The 27762-nt window shown below is 52.9% G+C and overlaps 1 protein-coding gene across 1 annotated transcript in view; it reads left to right on the top strand.

The window, feature by feature from the left end:
* The window catches only part of LOC127059345 (basic proline-rich protein-like), a 49205-nt gene extending 22447 nt beyond the window's left edge, over nt 1–26758 (top strand). Inside the window, exons 2-4 of the mRNA XM_050971890.1 lie at nt 3424–6162; nt 19028–19164; nt 26717–26758. Of these exons, the coding sequence (XP_050827847.1) occupies nt 3424–6162; nt 19028–19164; nt 26717–26758 (2918 nt within the window). The remainder of the gene's footprint in view (nt 1–3423; nt 6163–19027; nt 19165–26716) is intronic.
* Nucleotides 26759–27762: the final 1004 nt, after the last annotated feature.

Genomic DNA, 27762 nt, shown 5'->3' with positions numbered 1-27762 from the left:
GCAGCATCAGTATTCCTTGTGCTCGCGCTTCACTTTAGTATTCTGGCTCAAGATTCTTTAGTCTTAAACTGTCAGACTTCTCACCAGCAGAACAGAGTAAAAAAAAATCATCAGCAGTACAACTATAAGTGTACTGCCAGTTGGAACTTTCCGCCACATGTCCTTTTTCATCAGAAAAAAATTGAATTTATGATAGGAACATTGTGATGAACCTACGTGATAGAAGCAAAATGGAATTGTGAACTTATACCCCTAGAAACACCGAAACAGCTTAGCCGAAAGAATTCATTTCCTTCCACTTTTTCTCTCCCTTCGAAGAAAGAGATTATTTGGTTCAACCAATGTTCACTGGCAATGATCCTGACTAGAGGAGAGATTTGATTAGATCTACTCTAAACGTATCTCAGGAGCTGCAAATAGCTCTCATCCGCCCATAGAGAGCGTTAAGTTTTTCCTTCGGAGAATCTGTAGAAGATGGTGGAGCCAGGCACAACAGCTGTTAACAACTGCAATTATTTCTTAGAACAGGATTGTCAAAAAAAGACCTAAGAGAATTAATGTTGTCCCACCCCCACCACCCCCCCCCCACCCCCCCCCCCCGACCCCCCCCCCCCCCCCCGCCCCCCCCCCGCCCACCCCCCCCCCCCCACCCCCCCCCCCACCCCCCCACCCCCCCCCCCCCCCCCCCCCCCACCCGCCCACTCCCCCCCCCCCGCCCAAACCCCCGCCACACTCCCCCCACACACCAACCCCCACACCCCCCCGACCCCCCCCCACCCCCCCCCCCCCCCCCCCCCCCCCCCCCCCCCCGACGGACCACCCCCAGACCCCACCCCCCACCCCCCCCCCCCCCCCCCCGCCCCCCCCCCCCAAACACCAGCCCCCCCCCCCCCCCCCCCCAGCCCCCCCCCCCCCACCCCCACCCCCCCCCCCCCACCCCCCCCCCTCACCCCCCCCCTCCGCACCCCCCCACCGCCCCCCCCCCCCACCCCCCCCGACCCAACCCCCCCCCCCCCCCCCCACCCCGACCCCCCACCACATCCCCGACCGCCCCCCCCGCCCCCCCCCCCCCCCCCCCCCCCCCCCCCCCCCCCCCCCCCCCCCCCCCCCCCCCCCCCCCCCCCCCCCCCCCCCCCCCCCCCCCCCCCCCCCCCCCCCCCCCCCCCCCCCCCCCCCCCCCACCCCCCCCCCCCCCCCCCCCCCCCCCCCCCCCCCCCCCCCCCCCCCCCCCCCCCCCCCCCCCCCCCCCCCCCCCCCCCCCCCCCCCCCCCCCCCCCCCCCCCCCCCCCCCCCCCCCCCCCCCCCCCCCCCCCCCCCCCCCCCCCCCCCCCCCCCCCCCACCCCCCCCCCCCCCCCCCCCCCCCCCCCCCCCCCCCCCCCCCCCCCCCCCCCCCCCCCCCCCCCCCCCCCCCCCCCCCCCCCCCCCCCCCCCCCCACCCCCCCCCCCCCCCCCCCCCCCCCCCCCCCCCCCCCCCCCCCCCCCCCCCCCCCCCCCCCCCCCCCCCCCCCCCCCCCCCCCCCCCCCCCCCCCCCCCCCCCCCCCCCCCCCCCCCCCCCCCCCCCCCCCCCCCCCCCCCCCCCCCCCCCCCCCCCCCCCCCCCCCCCCCCCCCCCCCCCCCCCCCCCCCCCCCCCCCCCCCCCCCCCCCCCCCCCCCCCCCCCCCCCCCACCCCCCCCCCCCCCCCCCCCCCCCCCCCCCCCCCCCCCCCCCCCCCCCCCCCCCCCCCCCCCCCCCCCCCCCCCCCCCCCCCCCCCCCCCACCCCCCCCCCCCCCCCCCCCCCCCCCCCCCCCCCCCCCCCCCCCCCCCCCCCCCCCCCCCCCCCCCCCCCCCCCCCCCCCCCCCCCCCCCCCCCCCCCCCCCCCCCCCCCCCCCCCCCCCCCCACCCCCCCCCCCCCCCCCCCCCCCCCCCCCCCCCCCCCCCCCCCCCCCCCCCCCCCCCCCCCCCCCCCCCCCCACCCCCCCCCCCCCCCCCCCCCCCCCCCCCCCCCCCCCCCCCCCCCCCCCCCCCCCCCCCCCCCCCCCCCCCCCCCCCCCCCCCCCCCCCCCCCCCCCCCCCCCCCCCCCCCCCCCCCCCCCCCCCCCCCACCCCCCCCCCCCCCCCCCCCCCCCCCCCCCCCCCCCCCCCCCCCCCCCCCCCCCCCCCCCCCCCCCCCCCCCCCCCCCCCCCCCCCCCCCCCCCCCCCCCCCCCCCCCCCCCCCCCCCCCCCCCCCCCCCCCCCCCCCCCCCCCCCCCCCCCCCCCCCCCCCCCCCCCACCCCCCCCCCCCCCCCCCCCCCCCCCCCCCCCCCCCCCCCCCCCCCCCCCCCCCCCCCCCCCCCCCCCCCCCCCCCCCCCCCCCCCCCCCCCCCCCCCCCCCCCCCCCCCCCCCCCCCCCCCCCCCCCCCCCCCCCCCCCCCCCCCCCCCCCCCCCCCCCCCCCCCCCCCCCCCCCCCCCCCCCCCCCCCCCCCCCCCCCCCCCCCCCCCCCCCCCCCCCCCCCCCCCCCCCCCCCCCCCCCCCCCCCCCCCCCCCCCCCCCCCCCCCCCCCCCCCCCCCCCCCCCCCCCCCCCCCCCCCCCCCCCCCCCCCCCCCCCCCCCCCCCCCCCCCCCCCCCCCCCCCCCCCCCCCCCCCCCCCCCCCCCCCCCCCCCCCCCCCCCACCCCCCCCCCCCCCCCCCCCCCCCCCCCCCCCCCCCCCCCCCCCCCCCCCCCCCCCCCCCCCCCCCCCCCCCCCCCCCCCCCCCACCCCCCCCCCCCCCCCCCCCCCCCCCCCCCCCCCCCCCCCCCCCCCCCCCCCCCCCCCCCCCCCCCCCCCCCCCCCCCCCCCCCCCCCCCCCCCCCCCCCCCCCCCCCCCCCCCCCCCCCCCCCCCCCCCCCCCCCCCCCCCCCCCCCCCCCCCCCCCCCCCCCCCCCCCCCCCCCCCCCCCCCCCCCCCCCCCCCCCCCCCCCCCCCCCCCCCCCCCCCCCCCCCCCCCCCCCCCCCCCCCCCCCCCCCCCCCCCCCCCCCCCCCCCCCCCCCCCCCCCCCCCCCCCCACCCCCCCCCCCCCCCCCCCCCCCCCCCCCCCCCCCCCCCCCCCCCCCCCCCCCCCCCCCCCCCCCCCCCCCCCCCCCCCCCCCCCACCCCCCCCCCCCCCCCCCCCCCCCCCCCCCCCCCCCCCACCCCCCCCCCCCCCCCCCCCCCCCCCCCCCCCCCCCCCCCCCCCCCCCCCCCCCCCACCCCCCCCCCCCCCCCCCCCCCCCCCCCCCCCCCCCCCCCCCCCCCCCCCCCCCCCCCCCCCCCCCCCCCCCCCCCCCCCCCCCCCCCCCCCCCCCCCCCCCCCCCCCCCCCCCCCCCCCCCCCCCCCCCCCCCCCCCCCCCCCCCCCCCCCCCCCCCCCCCCCCCCCCCCCCCCCCCCCCCCCCCCCCCCCCCCCCCCCCCCCCCCCCCCCCCCCCCCCCCCCCCCCCCCCCCCCCCCCCCCCCCCCCCCCCCCCCCCCCCCCCCCCCCCCCCCCCCCCCCCCCCCCCCCCCCCCCCCCCCCCCCCCCCCCCCCCCCCCCCCCCCCCCCCCCCCCCCCCCCCCCACCCCCCCCCCCCCCCCCCCCCCCCCCCACCCCCCCCCCCCCCCCCCCCCCCCCCCCCCCCCCCCCCCCCCCCCCCCCCCCCCCCCCCCCCCCCCCCCCCCCCCCCCCCCCCCCCCCCCCCCCCCCCCCCCCCCCCCCCCCCCCCCCCCCCCCCCCCCCCCCCCCCCCCCCCCCCCCCCCCCCCACCCCCCCCCCCCCCCCCCCCCCCCCCCCCCCCCCCCCCCCCCCCCCCCCCCCCCCCCCCCCCCCCCCCCCCCCCCCCCCCCCCCCCCCCCCCCCCCCCCCCCCCCCCCCCCCCCCCCCCCCCCCCCCCCCCCCCCCCCCCCCCCCCCCCCCCCCCCCCCCCCCCCCCCCCCCCCCCCCCCCCCCCCCCCCCCCCCCCCCCCCCCCCCCCCCCCCCCCCCCCCCCCCCCCCCCCCCCCCCCCCCCCCCCCCCCCCCCCCCCCCCCCCCCCCCCCCCCCCCCACCCCCCCCCCCCCCCCCCCCCCCCCCCCCCCCCCCCCCCCCCCCCCCCCCCCCCCCCCACCCCCCCCCCCCCCCCCCCCCCCCCCCCCCCCCCCCCCCCCCCCCCCCCCCCCCCCCCCCCCCCCCCCCCCCCCCCCCCCCCCCCCCCCCCCCCCCCCCCCCCCCCCCCCCCCCCCCCCCCCCCCCCCCCCCCCCCCCCCCCCCCCCCCCCCCCCCCCCCCCCCCACCCCCCCCCCCCCCCCCCCCCCCCCCCCCCCCCCCCCCCCCCCCCCCCCCCCCCCCCCCCCCCCCCCCCCCCCCCCCCCCCCCCCCCCCCCCCCCCCCCCCCCCCCCCCCCCCCCCCCCCCCCCCCCCCCCCCCCCCCCCCCCCCCCCCACCCCCCCCCCCCCCCCCCCCCCCCCCCCCCCCCCCCCCCCCCCCCCCCCCCCCCCCCCCCCCCCCCCCCCCCCCCCCCCCCCCCCCCCCCCCCCCCCCCCCCCCCCCCCCCCCCCCCCCCCCCCCCCCCCCCCCCCCCCCCCCCCCCCCCCCCCCCCCCACCCCCCCCCCCCCCCCCCCCCCCCCCCCCCCCCCCCCCCCCCCCCCCCCCCCCCCCCCCCCCCCCCCCCCCCCCCCCCCCCACCCCCCCCCCCCCCCCCCCCCCCCCCCCCCCCCCCCCCCCCCCCCCCCCCCCCCCCCCCCCCCCCCCCCCCCCCCCCCCCCCCCCCCCCCCCCCCCCCCCCCCCCCCCCCCCCCCCCCCCCCCCACCCCCCCCCCCCCCCCCCCCCCCCCCCCCACCCCCCCCCCCCCCCCCCCCCCCCCCCCCCCCCCCCCCCCCCCCCCCCCCCCCCCCCCCCCCCCCCCCCCCCCCCCCCCCCCCCCCCCCCCCCCCCCCCCCCCCCCCCCCCCCCCCCCCCCCCCCCCCCCCCCCCCCCCCCCCCCCCCCCCCCCCCCCCCCCCCCCCCCCCCCCCCACCCCCCCCCCCCCCCCCCCCCCCCCCCCCCCCCCCCCCACCCCCCCCCCCCCCCCCCCCCCCCCCCCCCCCCCCCCCCCCCCCCCCCCCCCCCCCCCCCCCCCCCCCCCCCCCCCCCCCCCCCCCCCCCCCCCCCCCCCCCCCCCCCCCCCCCCCCCCCCCCCCCCCCCCCCCCCCCCCCCCCCCCCCCCCCCCCCCCCCCACCCCCCCCCCCCCCCCCCCCCCCCCCCCCCCCCCCCCCCCCCCCCCCCCCCCCCCCCCCCCCCCCCCCCCCCCCCCCCCCCCCCCCCCCCCCCCCCCCCCCCCCCCCCCCCCCCCCCCCCCCCCCCCCCCCCCCCCCCCCCCCCCCCCCCCCCCCCCCCCCCCCCCCCCCCCCCCCCCCCCCCCCCCCCCCCCCCCCCCCCCCCCCCCCCCCCCCCCCCCCCCCCCCCCCCCCCCCCCCACCCCCCCCCCCCCCCCCCCCCCCCCCCCCCCCCCCCCCCCCCCCCCCCCCCCCCCCCCCCCCCCCCCCCCCCCCCCCCCCCCCCCCCCCCCCCCCCCCCCCCCCCCCCCCCCCCCCCCCCCCCACCCCCCCCCCCCCCCCCCCCCCCCCCCCCCCCCCCCCCCCCCCCCCCCCCCCCCCCCCCCCCCCCCCCCCCCCCCCCCCCCCCCCCCCCCCCCCCCCCCCCCCCCCCCCCCCCCCCCCCCCCCCCCCCCCCCCCCCCCCCCCCCCCCCCCCCCCCCCCCCCCCCCCCCCCCCCCCCCCCCCCCCCCCCCCCCCCCCCCCCCCCCCCCCCCCCCCCCCCCCCCCCCCCCCCCCCCCCCCCCCCCCCCCCCCCCCCCCCCCCCCCACCCCCCCCCCCCCCCCCCCCCCCCCCCCCCCCCCCCCCCCCCCCCCCCCCCCCCCCCCCCCCCCCCCCCCCCCCCCCCCCCCCCCCCCCCCCCCCCCCCCCCCCCCCCCCCCCCCCCCCCCCCCCCCCCCCCCCACCCCCCCCCCCCCCCCCCCCCCCCCCCCCCCCCCCCCCCCCCCCCCCCCCCCCCCCCCCCCCCCCCCCCCCCCCCCCCCCCCCCCCCCCCCCCCCCCCCCCCCCCCCCCCCCCCCCCCCCCCACCCCCCCCCCCCCCCCCCCCCCCCCCCCCCCCCCCCCCCCCCCCCCCCCCCCCCCCCCCCCCCCCCCCCCCCCCCCCCCCCCCCCCCCCCCCCCCCCCCCCCCCCCCCCCCCCCCCCACCCCCCACACCCCCCCCCCCCCTCCCCCCCCCCCCCCCCCCCACCCCCCCCCCGACGAAACACCCCCCCCCCACCCCCCCCCCCACCCACCCCCCCCCCCCCCCGCTCACCCCCACCAACCCACCCCCCCCCCCCCCCCCCCACCCCCCCCATTTCATAGAACTTCTTATTCAAATTTCACACCCGTTTTCCAGCAGCGGGAAAAGTGGTTGTCTGGTAGTGAAACAGTGTGCAGAGTTTTCTGATCACCAACTATGTTATGTGGTTTATTTAAATTAACCATTTTTCCTCACTATACTTTTTTATTTTACTTATTCCAGAAAATTTTATGTAAATAAATATTTTTGCAACAAAAGCCAGCATATCAATTTTATAATTTACTTACTTTAAGTCTTTTTTTTCCTTAGGGAATGCAGAATCCAAACCAGTTCTCCTGTTGAGATTTACTTAACAGTCTATTTTCATCAAATTCCGACTTATCTCTCTCACACTGCACGCTCTCCGTTGCTTCTCTTTTTTTTCTTTCCGAACATTTTTACTTTTCCTCCAAAACAAGGAGATTAAAGCTACAACTATCCTGTAAGTAATATTTACATTCCACTACTGGATTTCTGGTCAGTTTTTATACATTACAACATGTAAGTCCAAATAAAAAACTTCTTTTTATAGCACATTAGTTTAGATATGTTCTTTAGTTAATTCGGTGTTATCCACACTTCACACCTCAATTGATACCATTGGCATCATTTGTACCATAAATCTTTGATGTGATATAATGTAATGTGGAAAATACAAGCTGAATATAACTGAGAGCATACATAATCATGTCACATTGAGAACAGTTCTAGTATTCATTTGACGATCATTATTCTGATTAATCTTCTCAACCAGCCTTCTGGTTTTCATAGTGACATTGAGCAAGAAATATTGGAACAGATTTCAGCAAGATCTTCAATTTTTGTTTAAGAAATTCTAGTCATGACAGTAGCTCAGCACTGAATGGGGTTATAAAAAGCAGATTTATATAAATCCCTAGCTCATTGCCTATTGCCCATATTCTTCAAGAACAGGTATTGCTCTATTGAATTTTCCCCCCTTTTCGCAAGTTCAGCAGAGACCATCCCACTACTCAGGTAAATCAGTGAACATGAAGAGATCTTCAAGTATCATCGGCTTAAACATAAAAACTTTTTTTCCCTACTCTTTATTCTTTTTCATACTCATATAGTCAAAATGAGAGAACAGATCATCATGACAATTCACTATACTGTCATTTTTTGCAATCAAGAATATGCAAATAAAACTACTGTCTTTGTATTATATTTCACTTTCTAATCAAAAGACAGATAACTTGTGTTCCTCACTTCTCTCTTTTCAACATTAATGTTTCCAGGAAAGAAAAGCAGGGGTTCTTCTCCCCATTCACCACTAGGAGAATACACACTCCTTGGAGTCAGGACGTAGATTGGGCAGTTCTTATACTTTTTGCAAAGAAAAAACTGCGTATTTTTTTAACCAGTAAGAAGTGATACCTCAGCCACAGACAAATCTTAACTTAATAAACACGATTAGTTCAAATGATTTTTGGACACCAATCCATCTTTTTCAAAAAAAAACCACTATGTCAGTAATATTCTTAGCCTCCCCTCATTAGAATTTTAAACTGGCAGTAAGTTCCTGCAGTTTAGAGACCTAATCAAAATTTGTATTTGACTGACAACACCAATCCATGAGCACTTACTTTTATTTTTCTGTCTGGAACCTGACAGTGATATCAGCTCCTCTTCATTTCCAGCTGATGAAGTGGTTTTACCAACTGCTTAGTTTTAGTTAGTAGGTTTAGTCTGGTGCTGTAACGTGTATTTCATTCATCAAGGCATTTGGATTTCTTAGTGTGTTGTGCACTCTTGCTTGCTCATAAATTAGACTGCTTCTATGCTGAAGCATTCATTAAAAAGTTGGTTGATTATGTCTAGACACACCCAGTGAGCATAAATATTTCATAAAAAGTTTTGACTTAATAGCTTTTCTGGTGAACATGTTTTCACACACAGTCACTTGGCCATGAACTAATTGCTGTATTCAAAAGGAGTCCCTGTCCCCTATCACAGCAGGATTAAGCCCATCATTAATGCTGAAACATGCAATATCCATCCGGACTGTTATCAACAGAAGCAATAGAGAAAGCTTTCTATAGTGACCAGTAGGAAAAAAAAATTGTGAGGTTTATGGTTTGTCCCTGGTGAAGAGATTTTGATGCATGAGAATTGTGAGACTATACAATATGTGGCAAAGAACAGATTCTTTTGGAGTTCACACTTCAGTTCCTAAGTCAGCTGATTCAGTTGTGAAATTCCTATTAAATTTATCTTTGATTTTCTAGAGAGAAAAAAAAAAAAAACCTGCTAGAGAGCATAACTTACTTGCCCTGAGCTATCAAGACAATTGCACATTTGGCTTCAAAATAGCCAGCATTTTGGAATATATGTCAAGTCTTTATTACCATTGGTATTCTGCCCATGATGCCAGATGCGGGTAAAAGAGCATGTCCTTATGAATGTTTTAAGTGGAAAGAACAGAATGAGACATTAAAAGTTAGCTTATACACACATGCTTCTGTTGTGGCCAGGACTGGAAGAAAACTTCTTTTCTTAAACAGGTGTTCCACCTACACCCTGCTGCTCACCGGGTACCAAGAACTAAGTTTAGAAATTCCTGTATTGCAAACTTTTTTCCAAGAAAGATTCCTGATAGAATTGGTTTCACTCTCAGTACTGAGGTCTTTATAGAAGAAAAAAAAATCACTCTTCTGTCAGTGGGGATGAAAACTCATCACAAATGATAATTTCAATGAAAGGACAATGTTTCTAAAATTCAGCCACTCTTTTAGGTACTTTTTCGTTTTGAGAAACATCTGTTTATTTCTACAAATTTAGGCCTCGTGTTTCATGCATCTGTATGAAAAACAAAAATGAACCAACCAAATCACACTAAAAAATTCAAAATCACCACCAAACCAAACCCCCCAAACCAACCAATCTTTCTGAAAAAAAAAAAAAAAAAAACCAAAAAAAAAAAAAACAAAAACCCACTCAAAAAACCCAAATAAAAATCCCTGAAACATTCTGCAGCCTGTAATTAACACAATTTCACGGCAAGTTTCAAAATTTCAGTTGCAATGTGTCAGTGGTTTTAAAACCACCTAACTGAGAAATCAAAAGGCTTATAATGACCATGTATTTTTTTATCCAAAATCTTTTCACCTAGGCTGATCAAATATCTCAATCAGCATGTCCAGGACTCTGTAAAGAAAGTGTTTATTAGTTCCAATTTTGCAATGCTGAAAAAAACAAAATAAAATCTCTGACTTTTGTCATTAAATATTCAGGAGTAGCTCAATTCTCTCCTCTTGGAAGAAAGATTTTTCTGTTAACGCTAAGCAATAGGTTATCATCTTCTGGAGAGAAACCTATTTATTATTCTCTCAATGTCACAGACCATAATCTCAAGAAACCTTTTTTAATGCAACACCAAACCCACTGCAGTTATTCAGTTTTCTGCTGTTAAACTATTATTCAGATCATGCACCATGTCCTTTACCCTCATGTGTCAAAACATTCTGACAGAAAGAGAATACCTTTGGGACTACCGGATGTTATGGAATTAAGTTAAGAAAGTTTGTGGGTGTAATACGTGGTTAGTTCTTAGGGTGGAGGGATAAGCATGTACTCAAAATTGCTTTCCATTCCCCAGGTGATTCTGAGCTATTCTTTTTCTGAAGAAATATTTTCTACATCAGCTTAAAAACACAGCACAAAAGAGTGGAACAATGGAATGTGCTGAACAAATGAGGAGATCAGCTGTTTTAATTAGTAAATGACTGTGCATAGTAAATTTTTATTGTCGGTAGAAATTTTGAGAACGAAAACATATACAAACACACCGAGCACTGCTAAACAAATTTATCAACTCATTCTATCATCTTTTGAGAAAGAGAACACTAACGATGTTATGCACTAACACTAATTAGGTCCCTGAATTCCTAGTAGATTGTGAATATGGTCCTCCACTTTCCTTGACCCCTTCCCTTTCCCTCCACACGGGTGAAGAGCCTATTCCTGGTCAGTCTTGCCTCTCCTTTCCCTGGTGCTGAGATGTGCTGCACCTATACCTGGTTCAGATTCTTCCTTTCCTGCTCATGCTGAGATGTTGGAATGACCTGAACGCAACTTCGTCACCTTGCCTAACTATGGTTCCTGCACTGTTATTTTTTTTTTTGTGTCCCTCCTTGCTACCACCAGCTTGGTTCCACACTCCTCTGCCTTTGCTCTTCGGCACTACAACAACTACCACAACACCATGGCTCAGTTATTGTGGCCTGAACTAGTGTCTGCCTTCCTCTTGAAAACAACCCTCTTTTCTGCTCCTCCCTACACTAATCTAGATATCCAGAATTTTCAGTTTTGAATGGTGTTTTTATTTCTCATAACCCAAACTGACACAAATAATATTACCATACTTTACCTTGTTCCACTTCATGGATTCCATGTGGGATTATTGTTAAACTGGTGGTGTTTCATTTTGGGGCTTGTTTTCCCTCTTAATATTTTTTTTGAAGAGAAAGAAGAGAATAGAAGAGAAGAGAAAGAGCCGAAGAAGAGAAGGATAAGAAAGAGACGAGAAGAGAAGACCGCTCCGAGAACTAGCACGCTACTCTCGCGAACTCATCCTCTCCTCTCACTACCTCTCCCGCTCCGCTCCCTACTCGCCGCTCCTCTCATCTACTCTCCGCTAAGCCTAGCCTATCCGCGCCGCGCCCTCCTCTCTCGGCTCGCCTCGCTCTCCCGCTCCTAGCCTATCCGCGCCTCACCCGCCGCTCCGCTCCTCCTGCCTCTCCTCTCCTCTGCTCTCTCCTCCCGCCCTCCTCTCCTCTTCCCCCTCCTCTCCGCTCCTCTTCCCTCTCCGCTTCCTCTCTCCTCTCCTCTCCCTCCTCTCCTCTCCAATCTCCCGGAGATAAAGAGAAGAGAGAAAAGAATTCGTTGGAATGGGACCATATGTTATCACCCAGCTGCCTGACAAGCTCAGGACTGGAACCAAAACATAAGTGTGCGTTTCAGGACATTGTCCAAATCCCTCTTAGAACATGGACTGTTTTGGGTCATTAACCACCTCTCTAGACGGTCTGTTCCAATGATGAACGCACCTTCTTGGCATAAGAAATGCTTCGTAATGTGCAGTCTGAACTTCTTTGTGGTGCAGCTATGAACCACTTCCATGTGTCCTATCACTGGATACCAAGGAGAAGAAGACTCAGGCACCTCCCTCTATTCTCCACCTCGGCTCCTCAGGAAGATGTAGAGAGTCGAAGCGACAACGTTCCCCAGCCTCCCTTGTCTCTGAGCCAGACAAATCCAAAATCCCTAGCCACTCTCCAGGGAACAGTCCTACCATCACTGACACCAGCTTTCTTGTCCTCATCAGGATGCATTCAAGTACCTTTTATATTAGGTAAGAAAAAAAAGGACATCTTTTAGGAAAAAGACATCTTTTAAGAAAAAATTTGCATTCCTTTTGATCATGCTTTTCATGTATTCTCCCTTTCAAGTTGTCCTAGGTGTGACTGTTAGCTCCCATTCGTGTGTAATGTAATTTATGCTGGATATTATGTTCTGTGCCTTTAAGACTGGCAGAGTGAGAGTTTTGTTTTTGGGCCTCCTATCAGCTACTCGGGGACATACAGATAGCACCAGAGCATGTTGCGGCTTTCTCTGCTTTTTGCCCTGCTTTTGCCTCGCTCTTGCTTCTCTCTTCGCTTCTGCTTTGCTTGCTCTTTTGCTTCTGTTCCCCCCCTTCTCATTAGTTAACCTTAGCTAAACAGTCCAAATTCCTTTCTGGACTGTTCCCTCCCCCCCCCCTCCCCCCCCCCCCCCCCCGTTTGGACCTGCTGACTGCTCCGGACTGGATTCAGAACACCGAGAGAGAGAGGTTACACCTTGTGGCTGCAGCAGCTGCCTCACACCGGAGGGACTGACAAACCAAACCCCCAGGAGAGACTTTTTCTGAATTTGTCATCTTTCTCAGAGCAGTGGAAGAGTGGTGTCAATCCGGTATTGTTCATTGTTGTGCTGGGGGGTGCTGTGCTTGTCAAAGAAACAGTTCTTTCACCTCCACCTCTCTCCGAGGAATTCTTCCTTGAACCAATGGGGGAAGGGGCCTGTGGGTTTGCTTTTGGAGCAAGCCCTTTTTGGGGATTCTCTCCAAATTTGCCCTAAACCAGACAATATTGGCGCCCAATGTTGAGGCTCGAGAGAGATTGGAGGACCCTGTTTTTGAGTGCATTTTTGTTTCCTTATCCTGTTTCATTGTCAAGCAGTTAATAGACTGCTTTTGAATTCTAATGTCTATTGGGGGGCGAAGCGTGCATGCATTTCTGGTCCCGAAGTTTTGATGATCTTAATACCTCTATGTCCCTTGGTTTGTTTTCTTATCCAGAAATAGCTCTTGTATTTGTCTCTAATACGTAGCCTTTTACAGCCGAGGGCAGTGACCAGATTACTTCCGCTGAAAGCTGGGTGGTAGCGCTGGCAAGAAGTTGTGTAAACCATGCGGGAGTCCTGGGCTCCAGGTGTGAATGGGTTCATGGCTTGTTATGCATCCAGATTGTTAGAGGAAGAGCAGGGGGTGAGGCTTGTCCAGCGTTTGCTCCTTCTTCTCCGCCTGAATTCGGTTGCATCGACTTTTGGAGAATGTGCAGTTTCCCCTGCATGTTAAAGAACCATCTTTCAGTACTCAAGTTCTGGTAACTTTGCTCTATAATGTCTGCGAACATCTCTAGAATAGGGCTGAGATTCTAGCCGTCAGCTGATGAGATCCCTGACTCCATGACCCGGTTGGAAAATCCCTAAGTGGTGTGGGAAATGGAGAATATGGGCCAAATCCCTTAGGATGCTCTGACCCTTATAGTCTGGACTTTCCCCTTATCAAATTCAGAACCCAGTTGGGTGAAATATCGAAATAGAAGTACCAGATTACCCTAAAGAGAAAAAGATCATTGCAGCACCTGACGGGCCTGGCAATGCTTATCGCACATTGCTAGATACGTGTGGCCAGCAGACATGAGGCATGCGGGTCTGGAGACCAAAGCAACCATCAGATCAAGAGCCTAGACACAGCAGCTAAACCAATGTCTGTAGCTACCAGCACTAGAAGTGGAAATGCACGGGCAAGACACTCGACCAGTGGAGATGATTGAGATGATGCCAGGAGATTACCCTCAGCGCCTCCGGATTTAAAAAAAATCAGAAGTCAAGCACAGGTTCCACAGAGCCATAGGAGTCCTTTCCCCTGAAGGACCGCCGGGGCCTACGAGGATTACACACCCGGCGACCCGATGACTCCATAATTGTTGTTAGTACCTCTCTGGATGCTGCAGGGTGAGGCCACAATCCTGGCTGGCACGAGCCAGGCATTTGGGAATACCCTGTCACATGATCCGTCATCGACCAAGTGAATGATGAGGGGGTGGTAATCCTCACAGCCTCTGGCACGGGTCTATGGACATAGTTGCACAAGATACCTGTGGTGCAGATTATCTTTATTATGCCATCCGACTCAGTGGAAGACCACATAAGGCAAGGATCCAACGCTGGAGAAATGGCGTGGCAGAGATTATCTTCTCAATGACATACCAACTAGACCCAGACTTGGTACAATTCACGTCTGTGATGTGGCGAAACTTGGACACTCGGAGCCACTACGAATATGCCTCCTCTTCCCTCTCCGCTTCCTCTCTCCTCTCCTCTCCCTCCTCTCCTCTCCAATCTCCCGGAGATAAAGAGAAGAGAGAAAAGAATTCGTTGGAATGGGACCATATGTTATCACCCAGCTGCCTGACAAGCTCAGGACTGACCAAAACATAAGTGTGCTTTTAAGGACATTGTCCAAATCCCTCTAGACATGGACTGTTTTGGGTCATTAACCACCTCTCTAGAAGGTCTGTTCCAATGATGAACCACCTTCTTGGCAAAGAAATGCTTCGTAATGTGCAGTCTGAACTTCTTGTGGTGCAGCTATGAACCACTTCCATGTGTCCTATCACTGGATACCAAGGAGAAGAGCTCAGCACCTCCCTCTCACACCTCTGCTCCTCAGGAAGATGTAGAGAGCAGCGACAACGTTCCCCAGCCTCCTGGTCTCTGAGCCAGACAAATCCAAAATCCCTAGCCACTCTCCAGGGAACATTCCTACCATCACTGACACCAGCTTTCTTGTCCTCATCAGGATGCATTCAAGTACCTTTTATATTAGGTAAGAAAAAAAAGGACATCTTTTAGGAAAAAGACATCTTTTAAGAAAAAATTTGCATTCCTTTTGATCATGCTTTTCATGTATTCTCCCTTTCAAGTTGTCCTAGGGGTGACTGTTATCCCCATTCGTGTGTATGTAATTTATGCTGGATATTATGTTCTGTGCCTTTAAGACTGGCAGAGTGAGAGTTTTGTTTTGGGCCTCCTATCAGCTACTCGGCGGGACATACAGATAGCACCAGAGCATGTTGCGGCTTCTCTGCTTTTTGCCCTGCTTTTTGCTCTCGCTCTTGCTTCTGCTTCGCTTTCTGCTTTGCTTGCTCTTGCTTCTTTCCCCCCTTCTCATTAGTTACCTTAGCTAAACAGTCCAAATTCCTTTCTGGACTGTTCTCCCCCCCCCCCCACCCCGTTGGACCTGCTGACTGCTCCGGACTGGATTCAGAACACCGAGAGAGAGAGGTTACACCTTGTGGCTGCAGCAGCTGCCTCAGCACCGGAGGGACTGACAACAGCAAACCCCCAGGAGAGACTTTTCTGAATTTGTCATCTTTCTCAGAGCAGTGGAAGAGTGGTGTCATCCGGTATTGTTCATTGTGTGTGCTGGGGGGTGCTGTGCTTGTCAAATAAACAGGTTCTTTCCACCTCTCTCCGAGGAATTCTTCCTGAACCAATTGGGGAAGGGGCCTGTGGGTTTGCTTTTGGAGAAGCCCTTTTTGGGGATTCTCTCCAAATTTGCCCTAAACCAGGACAAATATTGGCGCCCAATGTGAGGCTCGAGAGAGAGTGGAGAGACCCTGTTTTGAGTGCATTTTGGTTACCATTATTCTGTTTCAGTGTAAAGCAGTTAATAGACATGCTTTTTGAATTCATAATGTCTATTGGGGGGAAGGCTTGCATGCATTTCTGGTCCCTAAGGTTTTTTTGAGATCTTAATACCTCTATGGTCCCTTGGTTTGTTTTCTTATCCAGAAATAGCTCTTGTATTGTCTCTAATACGTAGCTTTTACAGCAGAGGGGCAGTGACCAGAGTAGCTATCCTGCTGGGCTTGGTGGTATAGCTTGCAAGAAGTTTGTAAACATGCTGGGTCTGCTCCAGGTGTGAATGGTTCATGGCTATGGTTATGCATCCAGATTGTTAGAGGAAGAGCAGGGGGTGAGGCTTTTCAGCCTTTGCTTTCCTTCTTCTCCTCTGAATCTGTTGCATCGCTTTTGGAGAATGTTCAGTTTCCCCTGAATGTTAAAGAGACCATCTTTCTAGTACTCAATCTGGTAAGCTTGCTCTATATGTCTGCTGCATCTCTAGAATGAGGGCTGAGATTTCTAGCCGGGCTGATGAGATCCCTGACTCAGGATAGACCCAGGTGTGGAAAATCCTAAGTGGTGTGGGAAATGGGAGAATATGGGCCAAATCCTGAAGGAATTCTCTGACCCTATAGTCTGGGACTTTCCCCATGATCAAATTCAGAACCCAGTTGAGGTGGGAAATATCTGAAAGAGAAGTACCAGGATGACCCTAAAGAGAAAAAGATCATTGCACTGAGCTGGGCCTTGGCATATGCTTATCGCACATTGCTAGATACGGTTGGCCAGCAGACAGAGGCAGCGGGGCAGGGAGACAAAGCAGCCAAGCTAGATAGTGAGCCTAAGCCAGCAGCTAAACCAATGGCTGTAGCTACCAGCACTAGAAGTGGGAAATGCACGGGCAAGACCAATCGACCAGTGGATGATGATGAGGATGATGATGCAGGAGAAGGACCCTCAGCGCCTCCTGATGTAAAATCAGAAGTCAAAGCAGCAGGTGCCAGACCAGAAGCCCATATGGAGTCCTTTCCCTGAAGGACCTCCGTGGCCTAAGGAAGGATTACACACCGGCGACCCGATGAATCCATAATTAGTTGGTTAGTCCGTCTCTGGATGCTGCAGGTGAGGCCACAATCCTGGATGGCACTGAAGCCAGGCATTTGGGATCCCTGTCACATGATCCTGTCATCGACCAAGGAATGATGAGGGGGGTTAATCCTCACAGCCTCTGGGCACGGGTCTTGGACAGTGTTGCACAAAGATACCTGTGTGCAGATGATCTTTATATGCAGCAGACTCAGTGGAAGACCATAGAGCAAGGGATCCAACGCTTGAGAGAAATGGCAGTGGCAGAGATTATCTTCTCAGATGACATAACAACTAGGAACCAGACTTGGTACCATGCACGTCTGTGATGTGGCGGAAACTTGTACGACTCGGGCCACACGAATATGCTTCTGCCTTAGCCATAATGAAGCGGGATGAGAGGGATGAGACCGTGCTGGATATGGCGAAGAAGCTCCGAGCATATGCAGACGCTGTGCATGGCCCAACACATGCCAGGATCGCAGCAGTGGAAACACGTCTGCAGAAGTTAGAGGATAAGATAGAGGAAAATCACAAGAAGCTCAGGGAGGAAATTAAGGAAGACCTTCTCCAAATCTCAGCAGTACAGATCAGACGTCCTAGTGCCCAATACAGACGTTCCCCAGATGGAGAGAGAAGGTACACCCCACGAGCTGAGCTGTGGTTCTTCCTGCGTGATAGTGGAGAGAACATGAGGAGATGGGATGGGAAATCTACTGCTGCTCTGGCACGACGGGTACGTGAATTGAAGGAAGGCAGGACTCAGAGAGGGAGTTCCACCAAGAGGGAAGCAGCTCCAGTTGCCCATAGCCGAACTGCCAGATATGATGATGATATGTCTGATCCCCTTGAAGGAACATCCAAGACATATGCCCAGGGAAAGAAGGATGACCAGGCTTAGAGGGCCCTGCCTCTAGCCAGGTAGAGGCTAGGGAAAACCGTGTTTTTTGGACTGTGTGGATTCGTTGGCCTGGCACATCTGAACCACAAGAATACAAAGCTTTGGTTGACACTGGTGCGCAGTGCACATTAATCCCATCGAGACATGTGGGGACAGAGTCTGTGTCTATTGCCGGTGTGACAGGGGATCCCAGGATTTCACCTTGGTGGAAGCGGATGTGAGCCTGACGGGAAATGAGTGGAAGAAACACCCCATTGTGACTGGCCCGGAGGCCCCATGTATTTTGGGCATAGATTACCTTCGAAGTGGGTATTTCAAGGACCCAAAAGGACTCAGGTGGGCATTTGGGATAGCAGCTGTAGTGACTGAGGGCATCCAGCAATTGAACACTTTGCCTGGGCTGTCCGAAAACCCATCTGCAGTAGGACTTCTGAAGGGAGAAGAGCAACAGGTGCCAATTGCCACTTCCAAGTGCATCGCCGCAGTATAGAACCACTCGAGATGCTGTGATCCCCATCCATAAGATGATCCGAGAGCTGGAGAGCCAAGGGGTGGTCAGCAAGACCCACTCACCCTTCAACAGCCCCATTTGGCCTGTGCGTAAATCGGAGGGGGAATGGAGATTGACGGTGGACTACCGTGCATTGAATGAAGTGACTCCGCCGCTGAGCGCTGCTGTGCCGGACATATTAGAGCTCCAGTATGAGCTAGAGTCCAAGGTAGCAAAGTGGTATGCCACTATTGACATTGCCAATGCATTTTTCTCCATTCCTCTGGCAGCAGAATGCAGGCCTCAGTTTGCTTTCACCTGGAGGGGAGTGCAGTACACCTGGAACCGACTGCCCCCGGGGTGGAAGCACAGTCCCACCATCTGCCATGGACTGATCCAGACTGCACTGGAAAAGGGTGAGGCTCCAGAACACCTCCAGTATATTGATGACATCATTGTGTGGGGGAACACAGCTGCGGAAGTGTTTGAGAAAGGGAAGAAAATCATCCAAATCCTCCTGGGAGCTGGTTTCGCCATTAAAAAGAGCAAAGTAAAGGGACCAGCTCGTGAGATTCAATTCCTAAGAGTGAAGTGACAAGATGGACGGCGTCAAATCCCTACAGATGTCATTAACAAAATCACAGCTATGTCCCCACCAACCAATAAGAAAGAAACACAAACTTTCCTAAGTGCCATAAGCTTTTAGAGAATGCACATTCCTGAATACAGTCAGATCGTGAACCCTCTTTACCTAGTCACCCGCAAGAAGAACAATTTCTACTGAGGCCCTGAGCAACAACAAGCTTTTGCCCAGATCAAGCAAGAGATTGCTCATGCAGTAGCCCTTAGTCCAGTCAAGACAGAACCAAATGTGAAAAACATGCTCTACTCTGCAACCAAGAACCATAGCTTGTCCTAGAGCCTTTAGCAGAAAGTGCCTGGGGAGACTCGGGGTCGGCCACTAGGATTTGGAGTCGAAGCTACAGAGGCTCTGAAGCCAACTATACTCCAATGGAGAAAGAAATCTTGGCTGCCTATGAAGGAGTCCAAGCTGCCTCAGAGGTGATTGGCACAGAAGCACAACTCCTCCTGGCACCCCGACTGCCGGTGCTGGGGTGGATGTTCAAAGGCAAGGTTCCTTCCACTCATCATGCCACTGACACTACATGGAGCAAGTGGATTGCCCTTATCACTCAGCGCGCCCGTATAGGTAAACTGAATCGCCCTGGGATTTTGGAGGTGATTACAACTTGGCCCGAAGGTGAAAATTTTGGTGTCACAGATGAAGAACCAGACCCAGTGACACGGGCTGAAGAGGCCCCTCCATATAACCAGCTGCCACCAGAGGAAACACGCTACGCTCTTTTCACAGACGGTTCCTGTCGCATTGTAGGGATGAACCGGAAGTGGAAAGCAGCCGTATGGAGCCCCACACGACAGGTCGCTCAAGCTACCGAAGGAGAAGGTGGATCAAGTCAACTTGCTGAACTCAAAGCTGTTCAGCTGGCCCTGGACATTGCTGAGAGAGAGAAATGGCCAAGGCTCTACCTTTACACTGATTCATGGATGGTAGCTAATGCTCTGTGGGGATGGCTGGAGAGGTGGAGAGAGGCCAATTGGCAGCGTAGGGGAAAACCAATTTGGGCTGCTGATGAGTGGAAAGACATCGCTGCTAGGGTAGGGAAGCTACCTGTCAAGGTCCGCCATGTAGATGCCCATGTCCCCAAGAGTAGAGCCAATGAGGAGCATCAACACAATGAGCAAGTAGACCGAGCTGCAAAGATAGGGGTGTCAAAGATAGACCTAGATTGGGAACACAAGGGAGAGTTATTCCTAGCTCGGTGGGCCCATGATGCCTCAGGTCACCAGGGTAGAGATGCCACCTATAAGTGGGCACGAGACCGAGGGGTGGATCTAACCATGGACAGTATTTCTCAGGTTATCCATGACTGTGAGACGTGTGCTGCCATCAAACAGGCCAAGCGAGTGAAGCCCTGTGGTACGGTGGGCGGTGGTCCAAGTACAAGTATGGGGAGGCCTGGCAGATCGACTACATCACACTGCCCCAGACACGCCAAGGCAAGCGCTACGTGCTGACCATGGTAGAAGCCACCACGGGATGGTTGGAAACCTACCCTGTGTCTCATGCCACTGCCCGTAACACCATCCTAGGCCTTGAAAAGCAGGTCCTTTGGAGGCATGGTACTCCTGAGAGGATTGAGTCAGACAATGGGACTCATTTCAAGAACAGCCTCATCAACACCTGGGCTAGGGAACATGGTATTGAGTGGGTGTACCATATCCCCTACCATGCACCTGCTGCAGGGAAGGTAGAGAGGTACAATGGGCTACTAAAAACCCAACTGAAAGCCTTGGGTGGGGGATCCTTCAAAAATTGGGAGCAGCACTTAGCAAAGGCTACCTGGTTAGTTAACACTCGAGGTTCCACTAACCGAGCAGGTCCTGCCCAGTCTGAGTCCCTGAATATAATAGATGGAGATAAAGTCCCAGTGGTACATGTCAAAGGTTTGTTAGGGAGGACAGTGTGGATCAATTCTGCCTCAAGTACAGACAAACCCATCCGTGGGGTTGTTTTTGCTCAGGGACCAGGATGCACATGGTGGGTGATGCAGAGAGATGGAACAACACGATGTGTACCTCAGGGAGACCTGATTGTGGGGTGAGAATGAAATTGTTTGACGATATGGGGATAAGGGGTGGAATGTCCTAGGGTGACTGTTATCCCCATTCGTGTGTATGTAATTTATGCTGGATATTATGTTCTGTGCCTTTAAGACTGGCAGAGTGAGAGTTTTGTTTTGGGCCTCCTATCAGCTACTCGGCGGGACATACAGATAGCACCAGAGCATGTTGCGGCTTCTCTGCTTTTTGCCCTGCTTTTTGCTCTCGCTCTTGCTTCTGCTTCGCTTCTGCTTTGCTTGCTCTTGCTTCTTTCCCCCCTTCTCATTAGTTACCTTAGCTAAACAGTCCAAATTCCTTTCTGGACTGTTCTCCCCCCCCCCCCCCCCCCCCCGTTGGACCTGCTGACTGCTCCGGACTGGGATTCAGAACACCGAGAGAGAGAGGTTACACCTTGTGGCTGCAGCAGCTGCCTCAACACCGGAGGGACTGACAACAGCAAACCCCCAGGAGAGACTTTTCTGAATTTGTCATCTTTCTCAGAGCAGTGGAAGAGTGGTGTCATCCGGTATTGTTCATTGTGTGTGCTGGGGGGTGCTGTGCTTGTCAAATAAACAGGTTCTTTCCACCTCTCTCCGAGGAATTCTTCCTGAACCAATTGGGGAAGGGGCCTGTGGGTTTGCTTTTGGAGAAGCTCTTTTTGGGGATTCTCTCCAAATTTGCCCTAAACCAGGACACAAGTCTATCAAATAAAAATAAAACAAATTTCATCATGATGATTGAAAAGTTCTAAAAAGCTTTTGGGTGTGTTTCTCCATATATTTCAATGTTGTCCTTTGATGTAATGAGGGTTAAAATTTGGTTATACAGCTCTGTAGAGGTTTTTCTATTTACCTCCTCAGCTAGGTGCTACATCCAAATCTTTTTGTCTGACAGTAAACTATTTTAATTTTTTAAAAAATTAAAAATCTGGATATTCAACAATTAAAATAAAATATTTATCATTCTACCAGGAGAAAATGCATAATAAACATTTCTTTCAGTTGAAACTGAAGACCTGCAATTAAAAATCAAAAATGATAAATATATATTTGCTTTCAACAACTATGAATTTTATTTTAAAATGACTGCCAGCCAGATTCCCTGAGCATCTACATGTAGCTTGTTCAGATACTTTTCCATGATCTTGTGCCAATATTGTGAGTTTCAAATCAGGTTCTTTTTTTTTTCTTTTTATTTTTTCCCTTGTGTGTTTATTGGTTTTTAAAATTAGCACTTCTGCACTTCTCTTTTTTTTCTCTTTAATAATTTGCCAGTTCTAGTGGTCTACATGTCAACAACTGGACCTGTTTTTTTCCCAGGAAGAGATGGAAAATACTAATAGTTGTTGGAAAGTCTCCTCTTCTCTTCTTTGCCTGAGGCAGATAGATTGTAGTATACGAAAAACTTGATGGCGGCAAATTCACAAAAATTATTTGAATTAAGAAGCTCCTCCATATTCCCAACAGGGGCATGTACAATTTTTGTAACACACAGGTATTTATATTTACAAGCAAAGGTGTTCTCTGGGATGGTATTCATTCAGTGTATTCTTCAAATATCTAAATAGTAACCAAGACAAATAGCTAAAACCAGGAATCAATAGCTCCAGATTTTTATTTAGAAAAAAGCCATAGATGGATTACAGTCCTACTATTTTCTTATTGATGTTTTTTTTCCATATCCTAGAGATAGTGAAAACACTATGACAATCCAAAAAATTGAAGTAAACTAAGAGAAAAGGCTGTCAGTTATTCAGACACATATACCACAGAAACTACTTTCTGCCTCTGATATATAGTCAAGATTTTCTGAAAAGTTACAGAGGATGTATTGTCACTGAACTAATTCAATTATCACTGTCTTACATAATTACAATTCCATGTGCAGTGCTGTAAAACACACTATACTAGCTTGGTTCCAAGGACAGATAATGATTATGATGTTATTTTACTCCCAATGATTTTGGAAACCTTGAATTATGACTCATGTACCTTATTGTGTCATGTGTAGACAATAGAAAATATCTACTGAAGCAGAAAGTTTCTATACCATAAATATGCATATATAAAAGTATTATAACAATTGAGTTATCAAATTATCTGGGTTCCAGATACAATAATTTTATGGACTGAAGTAAAAAGAGAAAGAGCTCCTGAAATACCAACTAATAGACATCACACAAGGTATTTACTTAACAATTTCTGCTCATAGGTAGTTTTTAAATAATTTTCTCCTATCCAGGGAAATTATCCATGATACACTGTTTGAAATTTTCCTGGAATAACTTTCCTTTTTCCAGTAAAGACATTTTATTTCAAATATGAACCAATACTGTTAAAAAATAATTAGTATGTTAAAAATGCTCAGTGATTACTATGGAGCTAATACTTCTTATTCAAGAGAGTTCCACCACTACTTAGATACGCATTTTTACAACTATTACCTTTCTCTTTGAAAACAGAGGAAGCTGCTGAAAACTAATAGTTTTCATACTTTTGTTACTTTACCAAAGAAGAGCCTTCTAAAAGGTCCCAGCAGCTTCTTTAATAGATTTTGTAGATAGGCTCTCCTCATTTTAGCCAAAACCTCACTTTTAATGTCCTTGTGTTACATCTATATAGAACAGTATCTTAAGAACAAAGTGCTGGGGTTTTTTTTTAATTTAGTCCCTATTCTGAGTGATATAATAGAGAGAAATTCCTTTTTAATGTTTTTAGGAGGCAATTTTGATCTTATTCTTTGATTTAATAGTTGCCACTACTTCTATGGCAGTATCTCTACTGTCGTTTCTCTCTGACTGATTAAGGGAAATCATTCCTACCCTAACATTATGTTAAATCTTCTTAATGACTATGAACTCATTAAAACAATTTTGATTTTAGCAAGCCAATCTGCAATCCTCACCAGAGAAACTTTTTTTATAACCACCTCAAATAACTACCATATTCTCAATCCATTTGTATACCCATGAAGGATTCACCATCTCACTAACGTCAGTGACTAGTAAAAGACAATCCATATTGGACAAAAATTATCTTTCAGTGACCTCTGTCCTTCTGCATTTTTAGGACTTTTTAAAAATATTTTCTTCCCAAAATCAAATTGTTCAGGTGATTCAGGCAACACATCTTGAACTAGACAAAAACAGAACTGGAATATTTTTCATAGAGAAGACAAGCTGTATTAATTTTAAAAAATTGCTTTTGATGTCGCTGTGTCATATGTAATAAATAAAAGTGTCTTCCTGCATTATGGTGCTAATAAAAATATTTTGATATGGCAATCAATACTTGAATGTGTAGAATTGGCATTGGGGAAACTAAAGGATAGTATGAAGTTTTAGTATTTCTACTATTCATTTAATCTATTTAGTAATAGTTCTTCTATTTCTTTCTAATTTCATCCTTAAAGTTACTTCCTTTTTCTCCTCTGAGTCTTTCAAGCAATACATTATAGTAAAGTAAATATGCTAAGTGATGTCCCAGAACTAATATATGTGGAACTTAAAGGAAGAGCAAGTGTTCTTCAGAAGCCTCTAAAGCAAACAGAAGGGGAATTTAATGCAAAGCATTTTAATCTTGTAGTGACAAGTATACTCATTTGATGATTCATTTTGTAAAGCCTGTATTGAGTGGACTCATCAAAACACTTTGAAAAACATCTAAACACATTAAGATTTGAAAGCACAAATAAAATCATAACCACTTGGTTTGTTTTCGTTCTTTCTGCTGTTCAGGAAAGCAATTAATACTCTTAATTGGTTGGGGGTTTTTTGGTTTTTGGTTTTTTTTTTTTTTTTTTTTGTAAACAGGCCATGGGTATTTCTGTTGCCTAAACACTGTTATCCATATTAATTTTGAAAATTCCCTACTGGATGAGAGGCTACACAAACTGTATTTTAGAGTACAGTTCAATTTGATAACATAAGAAATGTCAGAATGCAAAAGAGAAATTCGAAGAAGCAAAAAGTAACATGTGACACAACAGGAAGATATACTGGATACTGAGCGGGAAAAGTTGTTCAGTTCTAGCTTGCATTCTGACATTCTTTTTTTTTTTTCTTTTATAACTCTAAACAATTTCAAATTATTGAGTAATGATATGTCCCCTTAACCTAATCTCAATAAACTGTGCCATTATGAAGCTGCCTGTAATATCTCAAAGAATCTTGGTTTTTTGTGGCACAATACAGTCATTTCAGTGGAACAGAATTTATGTGCCAGTTCATTAGGAGTAGCAGAATTTCTTTATAAGCTTGAATCTGGAGTATGGGTCCTTCAAATGTTCCCTATTTATATAATTTTCATCAAGTATGAACAGAAAACCTTTAAGAAATAGCAGAAAAATGTTCAAGTACCCAAAGCATCAAACCTTAAGGTTTATAGCAAAGGGAGATCCATTGGGAGATGACAGCATCATACAATACTTTCTTAAAGCAAAATCTGATACTGTTTACCTATTATTCTCATTTTTAAGGTAAGCTCTGTAATTCAAATTTATACTTTAATGCCAATGAGACTTACTTTTTCAATTTTTAACCTAAATTTTGAAATTGTGCCAGCAGTTTCCTTAATACTATCTCCTTCAGTGAAAGCAAACACACATGCACACTTAAGCTTTGTGTAATCCACAAAGCATCTATCAGATGGTGAATTCAGGATGTTGATGGACTGGCACAGAGATCAGTGACCATAATTTTCATGGGCTCCAAAGACAATGGCATATGAAGATTATGGCTGTGGTCATGGCTAGCTTAGAGACAGTAGCTTCACACATTCATACTTCCAGTTGCACATGATTATTGTAAAAAAACATAAGATCAAAGTCTATTCTTAACTTTTTCCTGTATCGAATTTGGTATTTAGTACCTAAATATTTTTATTCCAATTTAAATCTTATGCATTATTTTCTGTACAATAAAATTTTTAGAATGTCATCACACTATTAGCTACTTATAGAATAAAAAAAGAATTGTAAATCTACTCAATCAGGATGAATGTGTGATCTTTATTTCTACCTAAAAATATATTTTGTTATTTTTAAAGATTAATTTTTAGTAAAGGATTTCTCATCTCATTTATTTAGCTTCTGGCAAGCTTCAATTTATTGATTTCAGTTTTCTATTTAATTAAATGACTCTTGATGATTATGTCAACATCCATCAACAGACTTCATCGAAACTATTCTGGTTTTCAATGGTGTCTTATTTTGAGCAAATGCTAGAGTTTTTAAATAAGGAAACTAATCAGGTCTGCATAAGAAAAAAAATAAGCTGTTAGTTGATTCGATAATTACAGCTTTCAAAAGAGAATAAATATCATCTTAAAATGATGCATCCTATTGGTAAGTTATGCTGACGATATCCCTAGAGAAACAGCTAAGAGGTGCCAATCAGATTAGCAAAACATTTCGTTTACCTGCACAGCACTCTATCTCTTCGGAATTCACAGCATTTACTTGGACACATCAAATGTCAAACTTTGCCCTGTGTTGCAACAAATTAGTTGTTTTATTTTTTTACTCACCAAAAAATGTTGTTTCGGGCAAATTTTCTTTTTCACTGAGTTCTCATAATTCAAAAATGTCTTTGCTATCATGTGATCCATGCTCTAGGGGGCCCTGCTTGAGCAGGAAATTTGGACTACATGACTTCCAGTGGTTCATTCCAGCCTTCCCAGTTCTGCAATTCTGTGAAATTATGTACACAGTTTGGGTTGTTGCATCATTAAAGACACAGAAAATAAGTAGAGTTTAAATTTATAAAATCATTGTAACAATTTTGGACTGTTCAGCTTCTAGGTTAAGAATATAAATGAGGGAAAAAGTTCCATATTTTGATCTCTAGTTCCCCTAAAAATAGGTAATGTCAGGAATACTTAGGATGAAAATTACAAGAAAGAAAGCACAGATAGCTAAGGAGAAAAGAAACAAATAACAAAACCGGATGGGAAGCATTGAAATAGCTTTATAAATATATTTTTATTGATTTAGAAAGACCTAACGTAACATTTCAAACATAAATCACTCAAAAGGCTGAACATTTAAAACGTGACAGTAAAACAGATTAATGATTGGGAATTACAGGCCTAGTACACTAAATGTGTTTGTCCAGCTTCACTTTAAAAAGAAAACTAAATATATTCCCATCCTTTCCTCACAAGATCTGGGAGGAAAAAAACCCACAAGTGAGAGTGCCCTTCTTCTTCCTTATTATTTCTTCTGTCTCTTTCCCTCAGCTATGGCCTTCTCTTTGTTTTGTGTTTGTTTCAATTTTTTTTTTTGTATACAGGATGCAACTTTATCTGTAAAATCACCATGTGAAAATGATTGAACTATACATATGAACAACAATACTTTTCAAAGATCCATGATTTTATTATTTTTGAGATGGAAGCAAAAGGGCCTTGAAATTCTCCAAAAGTATAATTTTACTTGTTAGCTCTAAAATATACTGTGTGGTAAGGCAGTTTTGAACATTTTAGTCTTAGTGACTATGAATATTGACCAAAAGACAGTTACTTTTTCATACCTAGTAGCTTGTAGGCATTTTTATATTGCATGTGATGTTTTGTTTGTTTTTTTTTTTTAAATGGAGAACCAGTTTGTTCCTTCAGATTTAGGAGAGAATGAGTCAAATTTTAGGAATTAATATTAAGAAGTAAGGTTTGATTTCTAGCATGCCATGGCAATAATTTCAATGCAAGAGAGTTGTTAGAGATTCTCTCTCAATACTGAATATAATAGAAAATTCAAAAATGATAGACCAAGTTGGGTGTTAGGCAATTACTGCAAATAATAGATCAATAAGAATAAAATTCTGCTCTGTGTCTGCCTTGTGCAGCAAAATGTGCAAGAGGGAGACTTCTCCAAACTGAAGAGAAATACAAAGACTTCAGAGCAAAGGAAAAAAAAATTGTTGAAGATGTGCCATAAGCTCTAGTGAGCTATTTGTCAACCCTGTAAAAAAGTTTGAAAATGCTCAAAAGCTTTGTAATCATCAAAGAAAAATAAAAGGGCTTTTGAGTTATGTCCTTCTGCATGCTAAAACCACGTTTCAGTGTAGTAATTGAAAAGACATGTATTTTACCACCTCAGAAATAGATATTTTCCCTTTTGGCTGAGCACTAACAAAGCTTGGATCGTTCTTATGTATGTGATATCTGGATTGTTCTTATGTATGTGATGAATCCCTATATCATTTCCTAAATCAGACAACCATATTTAAAGCAAAAAGGATGAAAAAATTCAATCAAATAAAATCAACGAGTTACAATATTCCAAATACATTTGCCTAGGTTTTCCCATACATCTAACTTGGGTCATAGATCTAATAAA

Source organism: Serinus canaria, chromosome 3, assembly GCF_022539315.1.
Source record: "Serinus canaria isolate serCan28SL12 chromosome 3, serCan2020, whole genome shotgun sequence".
NCBI classification, from domain to species: Eukaryota; Metazoa; Chordata; class Aves; order Passeriformes; family Fringillidae; genus Serinus; species Serinus canaria.
Note: the sequence above shows the minus strand (reverse complement) of the source record. Positions and strands in the feature narration are given on the sequence as shown.